Source organism: Epinephelus moara, chromosome 16 (assembly GCF_006386435.1).
Source record: "Epinephelus moara isolate mb chromosome 16, YSFRI_EMoa_1.0, whole genome shotgun sequence".
NCBI classification, from domain to species: Eukaryota; Metazoa; Chordata; class Actinopteri; order Perciformes; family Serranidae; genus Epinephelus; species Epinephelus moara.
The window spans coordinates 10,605,711-10,623,484 of NC_065521.1; the positions used below are offsets into that span (position 1 = coordinate 10,605,711).

The 17,774-nt window shown below is 40.6% G+C and overlaps 1 protein-coding gene across 1 annotated transcript in view; it reads right to left on the bottom strand.

Moving 5' to 3' along the window:
* Positions 1–1,512: 1,512 nt before the first annotated feature.
* Positions 1,513–17,774, bottom strand: part of si:rp71-17i16.5 (phosphatidylinositol 4,5-bisphosphate 3-kinase catalytic subunit gamma isoform) — a 22,363-nt gene continuing 6,101 nt past the window's right edge. Inside the window, exons 2-12 of the mRNA XM_050066044.1 lie at positions 15,931–17,138; positions 13,264–13,891; positions 12,501–12,566; positions 11,336–11,561; positions 9,041–9,135; positions 6,744–6,887; positions 6,530–6,620; positions 5,553–5,683; positions 5,005–5,116; positions 4,636–4,793; positions 1,513–3,731 (exon numbers count right to left, since the gene is read on the bottom strand). Coding sequence (XP_049922001.1) covers positions 3,474–3,731; positions 4,636–4,793; positions 5,005–5,116; positions 5,553–5,683; positions 6,530–6,620; positions 6,744–6,887; positions 9,041–9,135; positions 11,336–11,561; positions 12,501–12,566; positions 13,264–13,891; positions 15,931–17,138 — 3,117 coding nt within the window. The 3' untranslated portion in view covers positions 1,513–3,473. The remainder of the gene's footprint in view (positions 3,732–4,635; positions 4,794–5,004; positions 5,117–5,552; positions 5,684–6,529; positions 6,621–6,743; positions 6,888–9,040; positions 9,136–11,335; positions 11,562–12,500; positions 12,567–13,263; positions 13,892–15,930; positions 17,139–17,774) is intronic.

The window sequence follows — 17,774 nt, forward strand, 5'->3', positions numbered from 1 at the left end:
CAGCCACCAACTTTAACCACACAGAATAAAGCATGCATCTACTGCTAGCTCACCTAGCATCACTGAGCTAACTAACGTTACAGCTCAGCTTAGGAGGACACCGTTATGTTTAAATCTTGTCATGAGCACAAACCTCTGGTCCATGAGTAGTTGCATACTTTGTTTTGAGCACTGATACGGCCTTTAGCAGGTTGATTTGATTATTGATAAAAGGAAGCTAATTTGCTATTAGCTAATAGACAAATGACAGAAACCCTATGTAAAACTGCATTATGAAACTCCAGTATGTGCCTCGAATGCAATCACTGGTTCTGAAAAACCTCATCATTTCTCCTGGTGTACTATGCATCATCAAACAAAGAGAATTTTTGTTTATTCATGTATGCTGACCTTATCTGTTTATGTGTTTTTCTCATATGGGTTGGCATTATTATTCAACAGTGTGGCACCTTTTACTGACTGGTAAGTAAAATCTTCTTCATTGCACAGTGGAGAGAATTAGAAGAGTCTTTGAAAGGTCAAACAACAAAACAGGCTTATACATGTGATTCAAAAGTAAATTTCAATGCAGAAGTCTCAAATGTAAAAACAATGTACAACTGGGTCCATCCAGGGCTATATAGGCATAATTGTCACATTCTGCTTGATTACAAATGGCTGTAGCAGGATGCCAAATGTTCAACACTGACACTGATTTCTTATGTCTCCTGTCCGTTTCAGTTCTCATTTTGTTTTGCCCTTAAAATATTTAAAGATAATGGTCCTTCGTTTGATTTTGTAACCAAGCAACATGGGTCCAGTGGAGTAACTTTTGGTTTATTTGGCCCCGGCAACAAACTTTTAATTAAGGTCAATGCTTAACATGAAAAAACACAAAAGTCAGCATGATAATTATTTTATAGATAGCATGGACTTACCATGTGCAGCAAGCTGGAGTGAATGAAGGCAGTGAACATTCATGTCCGGGCTTGATCGTGCCATGTCTTTAGGTCTTATCAACTAAATGAAATGCTCACCTAAGTCAAGGTAAGGGACTCAGGGGAAGAGTCGGTGAAACATAAGGATCTGGATTGAACTGAGATTGATAAAGGAAAATAATGATAATGGAACTATGGTACAGACAGACAGACAAATGAGGAGACAGACAGAGTGCAGAGGTTTCAGTCAGCAAAGCGATCCATGTGGTCCTGGGCCATGTGGCAGTGATGCTGTGTCTGGTAGTCTGAGATACACTGTAGGGCGCTGCCTCCTGTACCCCCTTCCTCTACTCTGAAGCCCATCCCAACCCCTCCCTTATACCCCCCGATGCTCTAAAATCCCTGGCCCCTCCTCTCCCTACATTTCGCCCCAAACACTGTCCTCTTTCTGCACCAATACTATGCATGCATGTACTGTGCACTCCCCTTTTGTGACCTTAATTGCATTACAATAACATTTGTTCTGGGACCACAAAGTCCCTAGATACAGGATAAGAAATGGTAAAGACGAGGCATTACATCATTTAGGTTTTTATTTGATTCAAAATCAGTACAACTTTCAGCGATATGAACACAAATGAAGTCAGACTCTTTCATTTCACCTTTTATATGCTTTATAAAAACAAACTAAAAGGTACCCCAGTGATAGGATTGTACTTCCATAGTTGTTGTACTAGCGAGAGACAGAAAAAGGAAGAGTCAAAATCAAAACAGAAGAGGTTGGGATATCCTTATTTTTATTCCCTAAGTTGGGACAGGCTACAAAATACAGAATCTTGCATTTCCCATTATGCAACTCAATAGCGTATTAGATGGGTACATGGGTGTAGATGTATGCAGACGAGCATGTATGTACATGTGTGTGTGTGTATATACAGTATATATGTATGTACATATGGGTGTGTGGGTAGGAGTATGTATGTGCATATGTACATAGGGGTACCTATGTACCAGGGCATCGTTATTACAGCCTAAAGTAGCAGCCATTGGTCAGTCTCATATCTGGGAATTAACCACGTTGTTAATGGCATCCAATTCTCACTGACACGTGGATGTTTAAGTAGTTCTCCATTCGTCACGTCCCACTGAGTGCCTCCTCTGTAAGACCTATCGTGGTATGAAGGGGTTTTACATGACAAGGAGCAGGCCATTATTAATGTTACCTTATTGATCTCCACATTTTTATGTCAACCAGACTAACGTAAAATTCACATCAGTAATTGCTGTAAAAATGGTCCGTTTATTTCTTTCGATTTAGTATTGCATTCCTATAACATTGTTTCTCAAAATGGACAGTTTAAAAAAAGGATACATGACATAATGATTAATGCACCTGGCAAGTCCTAAAAATGTTGATGAAACAAGATATCGAGAAAATGTTGATGACAATGTAGGCCTATTTCATTTGTTTTCCATCTTCCATTCCAGCATCATTATTATTAGCATTATTATTAGCTTTTTTGTAACCATTTAACCAAAATCACCATCTTTCCCTTACCTCAAGCAAAGTGCTTTTGTTGCCTAAATCTATCCAGGGATTTTTGTTGTACAACTGTTGTTGTTGTATGTAGCAAGTTTATTTTAAAAAAGACTGTATGTAAGTAATGAGCTGAGCCTTGGCATAAGGTAATCTTCATGGGCCCCAGTGCATGCCGTTATGATGGGCCTTTGTGCACGCTGTTGCGCATGTAACGTCTCATCACATGATCAAATAGAGACTTGACAACATCAACGTAGTACATATAACCAAGCAAAAATCATTGCATATTTTGAAAAGGAAAAAGAAGAAAAACCATCATTCCTCTTTGAACACAGCTATATTTCTGAGGTGGTATTCTGAATCACTTGCAAGGGCCTGCTTTCTCTATGGGCCCCCCACCCTATGGGCCCCAATTACGCCCCTGGAGTAGAAACTGTACATTCACATTTCCTGTGAACGTATTTTGAAAAGACACAATGCATGTCACAAGCCTAAATTGAGACGTTGTTCGTGATGATCCAAAACTGATGCACAAGGGTATGTCACACGTCATATTTTGAGCGCCAAAGTGGCGGTATTTGACGTGTTGAGATGAGAACAGGTCACAATCACACAGGCCAAGCGTCAGGCCTGTTCTGAACGGGCGTGTTTTGAATGGGTACTGCACTAATTATGTCAGTGAAGGAAACTCGTGACTTGTAGGTTATTAGTAACATGGACAGTGTACTGTATACAGCCCATGTATGTACAGTGTGTAACCATAAGGATATCATGCTTGTAATGTTTTTGCCCTTATTGTTTAGCAAGTTTGAAGAGCATCTTTGCTGCTAAAAGCATATCATAACATAAGAGCTGTGGAGAAGGAGAGGGATACTAGACAATACATATCTATAATAATAACACATAAAAAATAAACAATGAAAACAAATTTTTAAAAATTTACATATAGACATGTGACCATTTCCCCTCCTTCAGGCCTGAAGCATCATGATTTCAGATTTCAAATCCCCAACAGTCTACTTGATGCCTGCCACCATGTGGATCCACCAGTTGGCCTGCACGGTCCAGCCCTTCTGCTCACACTCAGCAATCTGCTGAAGGAAATGCTCCTTGGCCTCTGCCTCATTCTGTTCCTCCTGCAATGCCTCCCGCAGGTAGCGCATATCCTCTGCAGCACTCAGCTCCGGGATACCCGTCAGCAGCATGAGGGAGAAAAGAGTGATCAGTAGACGAGAGTGCGCACGCAGGGAGAGGTATGCCTGGGTGCAGGTGTCCTAATATGGGCAGGTGGGAAAGACAAAAGAAGGAACAGAGGACAGAGACAGAGGATATAAGGGCAAGGAATAATAGGAAGTAAGAAACATTATCTTACAAATATCTGCAGTGCTTTTATTCAAATGCACACACATACACACACACATACACACACATAATCATTCCTCTCATAAAAGTTATGCTGTATAGAAATGTTCTGTCACAGAAATTGTGTGCTCATTTCTATTTCAATGTAATTAACATAATAATCGTGTATGCCTCCACTTTGTCAATGATTTTGGTGTCAGACATCAACACAAAAAAACACCTTTTGCAGTGGTATGATACACCGTAGAGCGTCAGTTTGAAATGCAGCAGGTAACAACATAATGCAAGGAGCTGAAAAGTCCCTAGTGAACAGGTGGTAGGGGTGGTGGATGGGTCCAACAAACCCCAGACTTTCACTCAGGACCCCGCTGCTTTCCTTGTGATGATGTTTTTTTCTTAATCTAACCACATGTTTTTGTTGCACAAAAATATAAACATAAAAATGCATCTAATGAGCAGGAACTGTACATATCCTGTGAAAGCAGTTGAAAAGACACAACTGGGCTTGGGCAATATCACGGGATTATTACAGTATTACGGTATACCAGGGTATTGGAAAATCCTGAGTGTAAAATTTTCAACACCTTCAAAAATACAGATGCACATCTTTCTATTAACCTCATACTGGAGAGGCTGTCCTAAGGATTTTTTGCATGCATGCACCTCTTATTAACACATTTTAGTCTAATCATAGGATTTGTTGACAACAGTAAATGTATAAAACAACTCTAGCCATATCTTTGAATGAAAGTATCAGTATAATAACACACAAACACGCACAACCACACCTACACACACATAATCAGGTCTTCTCACCCTGAACCGCTGAAAGTAGAGGCTGTTGCGCCCTTTGCCCCTGCCCATGACATACAGGAAGTCAGGTGTGAGGACGAATGGTACACGTTCCCTGCTCACACCAAGGAAGTGCTTCCTGTTGCCCAGGATGTGACCGAAGTCGATGTGAAACAGGTTCCCTGAGATGCCCAAGAAATACAAAATTATCAATGTTCTGTCAGTCAACTCATATGGTTCAATTATTCAGTGTTTTGTTTAACTGTTTATCTTTTCCAGCATTGTGTCCTACATTATCTGGATTGTTTACATGGGTACAAATGCAGACAGGTTTACTCAGCTAGGTTCAGTTAATAGTCAGTGTAATATGAACCAAAACTTTGTGGTGTATACCTTGGTCTGTGACCATGATGTTGTCATTGTGTCGATCTCCTATACCCAGAACATAGGTGGCCACACAGTAACCAGCACAGGACTTCACAAATCTCTCCACTGTCTTGTAGTGCTGGGGTCAAACGAGATCACAGCAGTGCAATAACATAATTGGTATGGTGGCAGAGCATGAAAATGCAGCTGATTCATACATCACAATTATTTACATGTACAGTATTTTATATAACACAAGACAAGCTGTCAGAACTGTTTCACTGGAAAGTAAAAGTGAAAGTATTTAAAGACAGTAGTTTCACCGTATGAGCACAGTCAAAAACAGAAATGACTATTTTTCAGTGTTTGACTGTGGGCAGCTGCACCAATCGAAGTGACCCAGCCTGTTGTTTAGCCACATTAACACATTTAACAGCCACATTTAACACATCAAAGGAGAATGCCTGAATGGAGTGTGCTTTTTCATTTGTAATGTAATATAACATGTTCCTTTGGGTCCAAATCTTGTAGAAAACCTGACTTTGAATCCTGTCCATGTTTCCCATATTACTTACCATTTCCTGGAGTGGACATTTGGACTTGAGCCACTCAAACAGAGCATCGTTTCTGAAGGCTCCATTCGTTCCTCCATGGTTCCTCTGCACTGCAGCAATGGTCGCTGCATCCCTCACAATCTCAATCATACCTGTTGAAGAGAAACTTGACTGTAATTTTTATTTTTTCTCCACGTCACTTTCTACAGGACATCCTGGTTATTAAGGATGTCCTGTAGAAAGCATACTTTTAAGCATAAGCAAACTTGTTATTGCCTATTTAGTTTTTATTTCTTAATTAGTTACACATTCCTCTTCAATTCTGTAACAACTAACAAAGGAAGCCCCAGCAATCAGGGGTGGAGCGGGAAAAAAAACCTGCCCCAGGACTTTTGATTCAGTGTTCCCCCCTCAAACCCACCCGGAGACACATCACCATCCATACAACATGTCACACTTAATTAAATGAATTAAAGTAAATCTTAAGTGATATAAACCCCTGGACAATGTTAAATAATGATAATAATATATTCATATAACTGTGTAATATTATACAGTAACATTACACAGATTTAAATTGGATCAGATGGGACCATTTCACAAAAACCAAACATTTTAAACTGCAACCATCAACAAGTTTATATGTCATTTAAGGAATCACTTGCAAATGACCTATTCTGTCATTAGGGTATGAGGCTGTATTGATCTCCTACCACTGGTGGGGCGGTAATTTAGAAAACCCTAATGCGAGTAGTATTAGAGGTAGAAACAAACGACCTATATGGTCATATGGGTTGGCAGACTTGTTGATTATTTGTAACTATTTTACATTTAAAACTATGTAAAATGGCACTAATAATTAGGAAACAGAGACAACATTCCAAGTTATTTTAAGTAGAGTGTAATCAGGTGTATTGATTTTATAAGCAGTTGGCGATTTGCAGCAGAGGCTTTTGGATAGTGTAGGTTAATGAATGAATAATAAATGGGAAAATGACCTATGTTGTGTCCTGTGGAGATGCAGCCGTATGGAATAAGGTTAAGGTCCAGTGATTTCTCCTGCCAGATAGAGTCCATCACCACCAGCGTCTAAACAGGAAGATACACAGAGTCAGTTTTCATTTTATCCCATGGTAGAATATATTCACCAACATAAACACCAGCATTCCTTTTTCAGTAACATGAGTAATTAAGGTCAAAAATCTCCTTGACCTGAATGACCAGCATGTCCTGTCTGAGGTCGTCCCCCTCTTTGAAAATTATTCCGACAGGTGTAGCAGAGGTGGGCGACGGCATGGGAGAGAACTCAAGCCACAGTGGCTTCTTCTTGGAGGCCATCACCTTACATTTGTCCAGCTGGAGGAGAGAGATATAAAGAGAACTTATTTGTTTATTTTGAACTTGACAGTTCATATGTATGGGGTTGTAGTGGAGGCGTGATGTGGACTATAGCCTTCAAACTGCAGTATCAGTAACTACGTGCGATTTTTAAAAAAAATATATGTTTAGAAAATATATATGTATTTATCCCTCTGAGCACATGGGCCTGCACACAAACAGGCTGCATCATCACTGTCAGAGTGGGTATATTTTAGTCATAATTACTTTAGATTAGGTAGTTTAAAGCTGGAGTTGTCTCCCCCTCTGGCAGGGAGATTAATTACACAGACACTGTCGACACAAGCATCATCTTCCCCACCCGTCCCTTTTTTTTCTGTCAGTGCTTTACAACAAAAAAAATCTACAACAATGGTGATACTTGTTTCTCCTCGCTGTCGATTGCTCCCCTTTTTTTTTTAAACTTTAATTCTTCCTCTCATTGTTAAGTTTCTATTTATCTGGAGCATCCACTCCAGAAACTTCTTGGACACTTCTTAGGATTGTCACCATGGTCTCTCCCCCTTCCTGCCCCCTTTTGCTCTGGCACGTTGATGTAAATGCATGACTTCCACTGTGCCAGTACGGAAAAGTTGCCACAGACACCAGACATCACAACTCTGGTAGGTTATACTGTGAAAAAGAGAGCTTTTCTTGGAGGTGGTAGGCTTATCAGTACTTTGTGCATTTATTTGAAAAGGGCATGAATGCAACCGAGGTTCATTTCTGTAAAAGTCCCACACTCCAGCTTTTATATTACAAACTGTTTAATGTTTATTGATTTGTTTGATTGTGATGTAGTAATCACATCCCCTGGAAAATGATAAGTTCAACCAAGCAAACATTTTAACATTCTGACTCCTGTAGGTCAGAGTAGCTGCACTGGCCTGCTAATAGAACATAAAAATGATGGGAATGGGCAGAAGGAAGACATGGAGATGGATGTAAAAGGAGAACAAAGTGAGAGGCAGGAGAGACAGGGGTAACCAGCTTGCCTTGTTTGTTGATATGTGAAACTTTTGACCATGCTCTCTGGTGCCATCTATTGGCTGTATATCTGCCATCAAGAAGTATGAATGGAAGTATGAGGGCGGTTGAAAAGGACAAATCTATTTTTGTGCGTAAAGGGAGTACAAATGAGCCTTAAGTCCAAAAACAAGATAGTTTACAATATGTGGATTTGCGAGTGGAGGTAGTGCACTGGGGTCTGTAGTAGGACCCCAGCAAAGCCAATCAGCTGTGCAGCAATTTTTTCCCAATGGCTACTCGCAGTATTGCAGAAACAAATCTCCTGCTGCCCAAAAAGCATCTCCGCTGTAAAAGAGACATCTGTTAAACTGTTGACAAGACACCTACAACTGCAAACAAGATATTAATCATGACCTTTTTTATTTTGAATTCTTTAAACCATAGTGGGTTTTTATTTGTCGAACTTTCCTCAAGCCAAGAAATGCGTGAAAGCTGTCTGCAAGTGGGAACTTGCAGACAGAGCCAGCAGGAGAAACACTGCAGTGCATATTCAGTGGGCTGCATACTGCGAAAGTAAAGCTACACAACTTTTTTGGCACATGTGCCAGATGAGTAAATCCATTGGAATGACGAGGCGCTGTATTGGCGTCTGGAATCTAATTATCATTAAAACTCTATGGTCTGTAGTCCAGCCTTGGATCATGTGGTTAATGTTTATTGTGATTAATTTGTCAAAATGCGGTTGCTTGACCACCATAAAAAGCACAGGTAACACAGCATGTTCCTCACAAGATAGCGCCCGCCCCTTTTCAAGAAATTTAATACAGCATAATTAATTTCACAATCTCTAAAACCAACAGTTGTTGGACAGCTTGTCACACAGCTCTCTCTCTCTCTCTCTCTCTCTATATATATATATATGCTTTTAATAAAAGGTGAAACTCGCTAAGTACGTATATACACGATGTGAAGACAGTATGTGGTCAAAAATGTAAAATAGGGCTGCATTAGATGCATTAGGATGAACCACACAAAGACTAAACATATCAGGCAATCAAGATCAATTTAAAAGACAAATACCTTTTTTTTCCCAACACACTCTTATTCAACACAAACACACTTAGAATTTGCTCACACACACTAACAGCACGAGCATGGCTTACCAGGATGCCTCCAGCTTTGATGCGCGGGTCAAAGGGGAGCAGGAATTCATTTGGCAAATTACAGTTCCTAAGAAGCTCTTGAAGCCTGAGGGGAGCTAAAGAGACAGAAACACAAAAATACACTTAGGGAAATTAGTTTACTGACGCACCAAATGGCTTCTTTCAGGTTACTTGGCAAATAACAAAAAATCTTTAAAATATGAAAAAACCCATAGGCACAATTAATACGTGAAGAAACCCATCCACCAACATTTGCACAACTTATCATGGAGTGGATTTCTTTATGTGTATTAATGGGAACTCCACATGTGGTGCTTATCAGCCAATCACTGATAGCAGGAGGATTGGGTGTTTTTCTAGACTTTAAGCTTTGACTTGTATTTATGCCCCTGCAACAGCGTTAGCTGTGGCCGGAGGCATTATATTTTCAGGTCGTCTGTGAGTCCATTCATATGTATGCACATACACGTACATACAGCTGTCTGTCCATCTGTCTGCAGTCCACCGTCCGACCCATTCTTGTGAGTGCAACATCTCAAGACTTCCTTGAGGGAATGTAGTCAAATTCACCACAAACATTCACTTGGACTCAGTGATGAACTACGTAGATTTTGGTTGCCAAAGGTCAGAGGTAACTGTGGCCTCATAAAAAATGTTTATGCCCATAACTCAGGAATTCATACGCTAATCATGACAACATTTCACACAAATATCTGATAGATCATGTCAGTTGTTGCCAGATCTCGTGAGAGTGTGTTGCTATAACAGAGACATGTCTTCAGCAAAGTTAATTTTCTCCTGATTTATCTGTCTGAAAAAAGCCATTTCAGTATCAGAAAATATAGAAGGGTTGGGACTTGTTAGAAATGGGTCCACTGTCAGTGGCCAAAGCCAAGTGACACAGATAAAGGGGATGAATTTAAAGTGGGCTGTCTTGGTTTATCAACGATCTCTGATATATTATTAAAGTGATGACATTTTAAATCCAAAAGATCAAAAGTCAACATCACTATGACATCATAATGTTCTGCAAAAAAAAAACACTTGTATTGCCATTATTCAGTGTCATATCTCAGGAACAGAAGGAGAGACATTTGGTCTGACACTTAATTGTTAACACTTATCTTGGGTGCCCACGTTAAAACTGTGCTGATTGTATAGCTTTTCTGTGCTGCCAGTGGGGAAGATGTGTGTGAAGCATTCATGTTTTCACAGACATGAACATAAACTGTACATACAACTTGATTGGTTCATGGAGGCATTCAGCCACAAAGTAGTAATTTTAGATTTGTAACTAACTTGCTTGCAGTTTTCCCAAGAACCACTCAACACTGCACTTCCTTTGCTCCTAAGCAAAATACCTGCCATGGCATAACTGCGTCCCCTGTGCAAGAGTATATGCGTCTTTGCTAACAGCTATCTATTTGGGAGTAGGCTATTTCCAGGAACAAAAGTGTTCATGATCTCCAGTCTCTCCGGTCTCTCTTTCTTCATGTTTTCTTGGACGTCAGTACACTACACAGTGTGTATATAACGCACTACTAATAAAAACTGTTTTTCCCATTGATTTTTGAGAGCTCGAACACTGCACTTCCTCTGGGTCCTCATCAATACACCTGACAAATGCTAAGTTGATCAGATGAATGATTGCCAAGAAAACTGGAGGACAGACAGACAGAGACTCCTTCCATTTCAGTTAGATGAGTTGACAACTATTGGTTGGATTGCCATGAAATTTGGTACAAATATCCATGTTGCCCAGAGGATAAATCCAAATGACTTTGTTGATCCTCTGACTTTTCCTCTGGTTCCATCATCAGGTTTACATTTCAATCTGCTGGTGTGTTGCCTTATGGGAAGGGTGGGATCAAATACTAGAAACCAAATATTATGATGTCTCGCTCTCTGCTGCTTCAATTTTGATAATTCTTTCTTTCAATCTGTCTCTACATGTGTCGCCCAATTTTATGAATGTCATCATCATTTAACCAGCTCAGTCCTGTTGATGTTGGAAAAAAAGGATGACAATATTAATTTTGATTTTACCCCTCCAAGAACTGCCACCTTATCACGGTGGAGGATTTGTGTGTCCCTGGGAACCTGAGAGCTGTGTTGTCGGGCGCAGTAGCTCCCAAGAGCGTTTCACAGACAATTTATGAATTAGCTAGGAAGGAGCTGCAGCATCTCACCCGAGACAGCAGAAAATGGATGGATAAATTCTGACTTTATTATTCTGTAAAAGTAAAAGCACAATATTCCAATCCATAAGAATAATCTTTCTCAGATGTGTCTCACCTGTAGGAGGAAGGTCGGTCTTGTCAGGGTACATTTTCTTAATCATAATAGCAACCTCCTCTAGGGCCTTCACAGCTTGGACCTGCTGGGTGAAGCTGTCGAGCATGGCCTGACCACAGCCCAGCAGGTAGGCCTCCAGAATCACAGCCATGCGCTGGCGGAAGTACGGACACCCTGCCACCTCACTGCGGACATACCAGAAGAAGAAGTGGCCTATCCTCTTGCTCTGCAGTGAAGGGGGTGACAGTTGAGGTGAGTGAGTCAGAGAGAAGGACACAGACACAGGTGTAGCTGCAGTTCACATTTTTACTGTTGTGAGGCCACTTTGAATCACAACAGGTTGAAATTAATTCTTACAGGACTAATATAAATGGCTTTTCTGGTATATCTGGACGAAGTTGCAACTACAAAAATTCAACTCTAATCTCAACCTCACCAATGAATAGGTTAACAATTTAACCTATATTTATTAAATGCAGTACAGAAACAAGATTTTTAATGTTCAAACTGATAAATTTAATTGTTGTTTTTTTTTAAATATATACTCAATCTGAATTTAATGCCTGCAACATATTGTATATAAAAAAAAGTTGTGACAGGGGCATCACAAGACTGAGAAAGTTGTGGAATGCTTAAAAAACAACTGTGTGGAACATTCCACAGGTAAACAGGTTAATAGCAGATTAAAGTATCATTACTGGGTATGAAAGGGGCTTCCTTGTTCAGTTGTACACAAGCATGGATGGTCATTTTGTGAAAAACTGTGTGGGCAAATAGTCCAAAAGTTTAAGAACAGCGAGTCTCAATGTGCAATGGCAAATAATTTAGAAATTTCACCATCTGCAATCCATAATATCATAAAAAATTTCAGAGAATCTAAAGAAATCTCTGCATGTAAGGGGCAAGGCTGAAAACCAACATCAAATGCCCGTGACCTTTGACCCCTCAGGCTGCACTGCATTAAAAACTTTCTTGATTGTATTACAATATTGGCTCAGGAACACTCTGGAAAACTACTGTCAGTAAACACAGTTCATCGCTGCATCTACAAAAGCAAGTTAAGACTCTACATGCAAAATGAAATCTGTAGGCTTTAAACATGTTGGGATGTATCACTAACATCCTTATATGTGTACACTGAATGTTAGCATACTGTATGACTCACCCGCAGGGCTCTTTGGATGAGGTACCGAGCGAGGAAACTGTCATGGTAAGGTTCCACTTTGAGGGTCTGTATGAATAAACAGGACAGAGAGACAAACTGTAAGTAGTGACACCAACCCACAGTCACAACCTCTCAATACATCTCCACTGACACTTGAGTCCTTTGGTTAATGTAAAAGAAAAAATCTCAAGTGCCTGCTCATAGTAACTTGTGCTTTTAAAAGTACAAAGCAATGCGCCTTTTATGATTTTCGGTTAATTTACAATTCAACTTTTATTACAGTTTAGCGTCTAGCTTTTCTTGCGATGTATTTCAGCTCTCAGCTTCTGTAGGTAATGCAGTCATTACCTGCAGCTTATGTTCCCTGTTAGAAAAGGCTGTCTGATGTCAAGGTAAAGCAGTGAAAATATTTTAAATATAGTGCACTCTTAAACTGATATTGATTTTTTTTTTTTTAGGTGGCTAAAAACTGACTAATTGAGGCAGTGTCTGCCCATTCTTTGTAGATGACATGAGGGTTTTCTGCCTGGAAGTTAATGTATAAGATGATGAAGTAAACCTGTACTACTTTTGAGGCAACAGGAGTGGTGTCTTTGCACTGCATTGCATAATACTGGAAGGGGTTTCCAATACAAAATCACGTTCAAATCTTATTATTATATTCACAGTTCATTCACACAGACACTTTGAATTTGTCTTGATTTTTTCCAGATCAACAAACAGCACACACATTTTTGCCTATTGTCTATTTCGATTCACATACCTGCACTAGCTGCAGCAAATACTTCAATACATCGTCATTGGACAGGCACTCCAATCTCTGGACTGCAAGACTCCTGACCGTCACATCAGCAAAGTCCATGCTTAACAGCTCCAGAGCCACTGTTACATCCAGTTCTTCAGGATCCAGCATTCCCAGTAGCCAGTGGATGTCCTCAACCACTCTACGGTTCATCCAATTAACACTGCGCAGATAATGGGGCAGATTGGAGGCGTAGCGGAGGCTCTCCTCCCGGAACCTTCTGAGGCAAGACTTGTTGGTGCTGGTGACGGGAGACGGGGATCTGAGAGACACAGTGTCAGTCCCTGAATTCTGGAGAGGTTTCACATTCAGAAAGGAAGAATCCGCGCTGGATACGTTGGAAGGGGGCGAGGAGGAGAGAGCATCGGGGGAAGCAGTAGATTTGGTGGAGCATTGAGAGGAGCTGAAGCTATTTGGCAGAACCACAGGGAAGCTGTAGCGGTCTAGAAGGAAGCTGATAGCCATGGAGTCAGCTATGTCTGGGTTGGTAGCAGAGGAGAGCTTGTCTGCCTGGTAGGTGATGGCCTCATCATCCAGGTCTGGGTAGGACCACATGTGCAAGGTGTAGGGGCCCTGACTTAGGATGGACCTGCAGAGATGAATAAGTGTGCAATATGAAAAGATTTGTTATGAAGTTGTGATAGACCAGTGCTGTTATCAAATTATGATACTTGCAGTGACTGTAGCAATACTAACTACTAACTGTATGGGAGCAGTTTTTATGTTGACCTCCCTTGTGAATAAATGTTAAGTCTGAAGTCTCATTTAGCTGCTTGTTAGCAACCGCCTGAGACACATAAAAACTTCAAAACTCACAAGTGGGGTATTTACTGACGTATTTTATACCATAGAACAAACCATGAAAGTCTGTTGAAGCTTATGTTAACCACAGACCTTATTTCAGGCATCTAACCAAAAATACAGACTTTGAGACGAAGAAACCATGACTGCAAAAATGCTAACTCATTTCCAGGTGTTATGACTCATTCCCGGGTTTTATGACTCATTCCTGCACCTCTCTATATCTGTGCTCACTACAATATTAAAACTATATCATTATGCATTGCAAATTTCTATCACCTAGCAACCAACAAATAGACAGTTGTCAGCAGCAGCAATGGCTGTTGCTTATCGTGATTATTATTATAGATCTACGCTTATCACTCGTCACGCAGTATGTTGGGCTAAAAGGCCAAACGGCGGTCTTCTCAAGTAAGCAGAAACATGCATATGGGGGTTTGTTAGGAAAAGCTAATTCATGAACTTTAATAACGCTCACAAAGGAATCATCTTGTAGGCAAGTGGGAGCCATATAGCTAATGAAATTTGTGTTAGCTGGCTTTTGCAGTATTGTTTGTTGTTTATTGTTGTTGGGAAGCTAATAGCTATTGTTTGCTAAGCTAATAGGATAATGTCAGTTGCCACTTGTTGCCTTAATAAAGGTAGAGGGCTGGAGGAATGTGAACGTTTACATTCCTCCTGCCCACTATCATGATTAATGTCCAAATTCACATCATTTATTTGAGTGAGTTACAACTAATAATTAGGGACCTTGATAGATTCCGCTGTACAGGGAAATACGAATTAGGGAATAGTGATTCATTTTGGACACAACCAACTAGACAGGCTGATTATTTGACAACTGCTCATACGCATTAGGCTCATTTGAGATGAAGTGTGCCTGGCCTGGAAAGTGGATCAAATTAGGCGGCAGCAGCAGGAGAGTTTCCAGCAGCCTTCAAAGAATTTACAGGAAATCGCAAAATATTTACATCCTTTTAGGTAAATCTGTTGGCAACCTAAAGTTTGCAGACCCCCTGCACATTCCAACGGCCATACTGCCATACTATATAGTGTGCCAGAAAAAGATTTAGTATGTTCCAATACATAGTATGTCAAATGCAGGATGCCAAAAATACCAGAACGTTTTACTGCATCTGGTCTGATTATGCAGTATGCAGGCCAACATGTTTTTTTGGCTATTCTGACCCACAATCCACAGTGCAGTGGTCAATATGTCACATCAGTTGAGCTGCAAACACATGACAGCTTGACAACTCATTGGCAGCTGTTTGACAGTTGTCAGAAATCGTATTGATGGCTGACAGAACTTTCAAGTAACTGATGACCAGTCGAACAGTAATGATAGGAATATTAATTAAGCGAACAAAATAATCATGAATATTTCGAACAACAGAAGGACATAACTATAAAAATAACAATTACAAAGAACTGCAGATGTAATTTTACCGCCGCATAGATAATATGTTGGAATCTACAATCTATTCAGTTCTAACTTAAAAGTTAAACTACATTGCAAAGTAACAACAGAAGAGCTCTCTGGCGTTTGTTTTATCTCCAAGGTAACGGATATGAAAGCAAGAGAGTCAAAGTTCAGGGCATACTGCTATGAGAGAGTAGTACAGTATGTCCTGACTGTGTGCATACTGCATGCAACAGTATATACTTTTTAAGGGCAGCTGCAGGACATACTGAAAGTAAAAAGACACAACCTTTTTTATCAGCTACTGGGAAATCGCATGTTACTGTGTTATCCCTTTTTGACACTAAATACTTTAAAGACACTGAAGTATATCACAACTTTGTAACTGATAAAAAAAATCTGACCTGTGATCAATGAGCAGGAGATTGACAAAGTAGAGCACCTTCCCCTTCCCTTTCTGCAGGTCTGGTGCTTTAGTGACTGAGGGCAGTGGTGGCTTGGGGTCTTTGATTACTGTGGACTTTCGGTCCGGAGTGATGTCACCAGCGCTAGCATTAATCGTGAAGCCCAGCTTGGCTCCACGTGGCAGATCCCTGAGGAGAACATCAAAGTCAAGCCACTCATTCCACAGTACTTCATCTGCGAAGGCCTTGGGAGTTGAGGACACCGAAGAGAGAACCTTGTTACCATAAAGTATGGATGCTGTTACATAAACTGACTGAGGGCATTTGCTTGGAAGTTTTGGGATGTCAAAGCCAAGCAGCTTCACTCTGAGTCTTCTGTTGCAGTCCCACAAGGATATCATGAAAATGTCGTCCAGATCCTTCCCTTCAAGGCGGAGGTCATCGTGGGAGCTAAACTGGCCACTGGAACCATCAACGAGTGGCAAGTCTACAAACCTGACAGTCTCATTGACAACCTGCGACACAGGGACCACAGAGAGGTGGAGGTCATGAATGGCTTTTAAGCACTGTCGAACCCAGAGGAAATTGCTCAGGGGGTAGTCTCCAGATAAAAACTCCTCCCTCCCAGAGACCTTCAACACCAGTCTTTCAGAAGTGTCGTAAACGAGCCCCTGATCTGCCATCACCTTTCTAAAAACCGTAAGAAGTACACTTGGAGTTGCACTAAAATCCACCTGTATGCTGAAGCTGAGCTTGCTCATATAATGAAGGGTGACAGGAAGCTTTCTGTTTAGCTGGTCCTGTAGGTCATTTGGAATGGGGGCGTGTGTAATCCAAGGCTCTGTGGCGTATAACTCATCATCCCGATCCCTCAGCTCTTGTCTTCTCGGAGAAGCCAGTTTTCTGCGGGTGAATGTGAGCTCACCAAGCCTGTCAGATGCTTCTTTCTCCAGGTTGTGTCCTATCAGTTCAGCCAGACACTGCTGCTGTTTCTTCCTCTCCTCTGAGTCAACTACCACAAGTGGTGTTACCACTATGTGCGCCAACAGACGCCCAGTGTTGTCATATGACCATGGAATGTCTAACGTCCTGATAACCTGACAGTCATCGTAGGCCTCATACCAGTCATCCCCCCTGGCATAAAGCAGAGTGTATTTCTTTGGGTCCAGGATTGCAAGTGGGTCTGGATGGCAGTTTTGTTCCTGTGCCTGAAAGCATAAAAACAAATAGTCGAAAATGTTAATGGTTACAGCTTGATTATAAAAGTCTACAGGACACGAGCAGCCCTGTGAGGTTGTATCATAAAGTGTTGATAGCATATGGCACTAATTGCTAGGTCTGATGTTTAACAGATATAATATTTACCATTTTCTCCACTTAGTTTAACATGCTGTGGGAATGTCAATCAACATTTTCATCTGATAATGGATTAAATAACAACTCAGAGGATATCCAACATTCATCCTGAGTGGGACATAAATGTGTGAACCAAATTTCATGGAAACCATTCAATAGTTGTCAAGGTATTTCATTAAAACCCAAAAACCTCATGGTGGCACAAGAGGACAAGTCAGGGGATCACAACGGTCATTAACATTTACCCCCTTAGCACCATGACTATCTGTACCAAATTTCAAACAATCCCCCCATAGTCAGGTTCATTATGTTTAGATTTCAACTTTTGTGGGATTTTTTGGGGGATTTGCAAAACTATACATTTTTGGAAAGGTTATTGTATAAGGATTCAGAAAATCAATGTTTGCATTTGCCCAGATGTCTATATGGCGGCCATATTGGAATGTACAAAATGGCCACCGTAAAATGTATGTTTTGTAATATCTAGA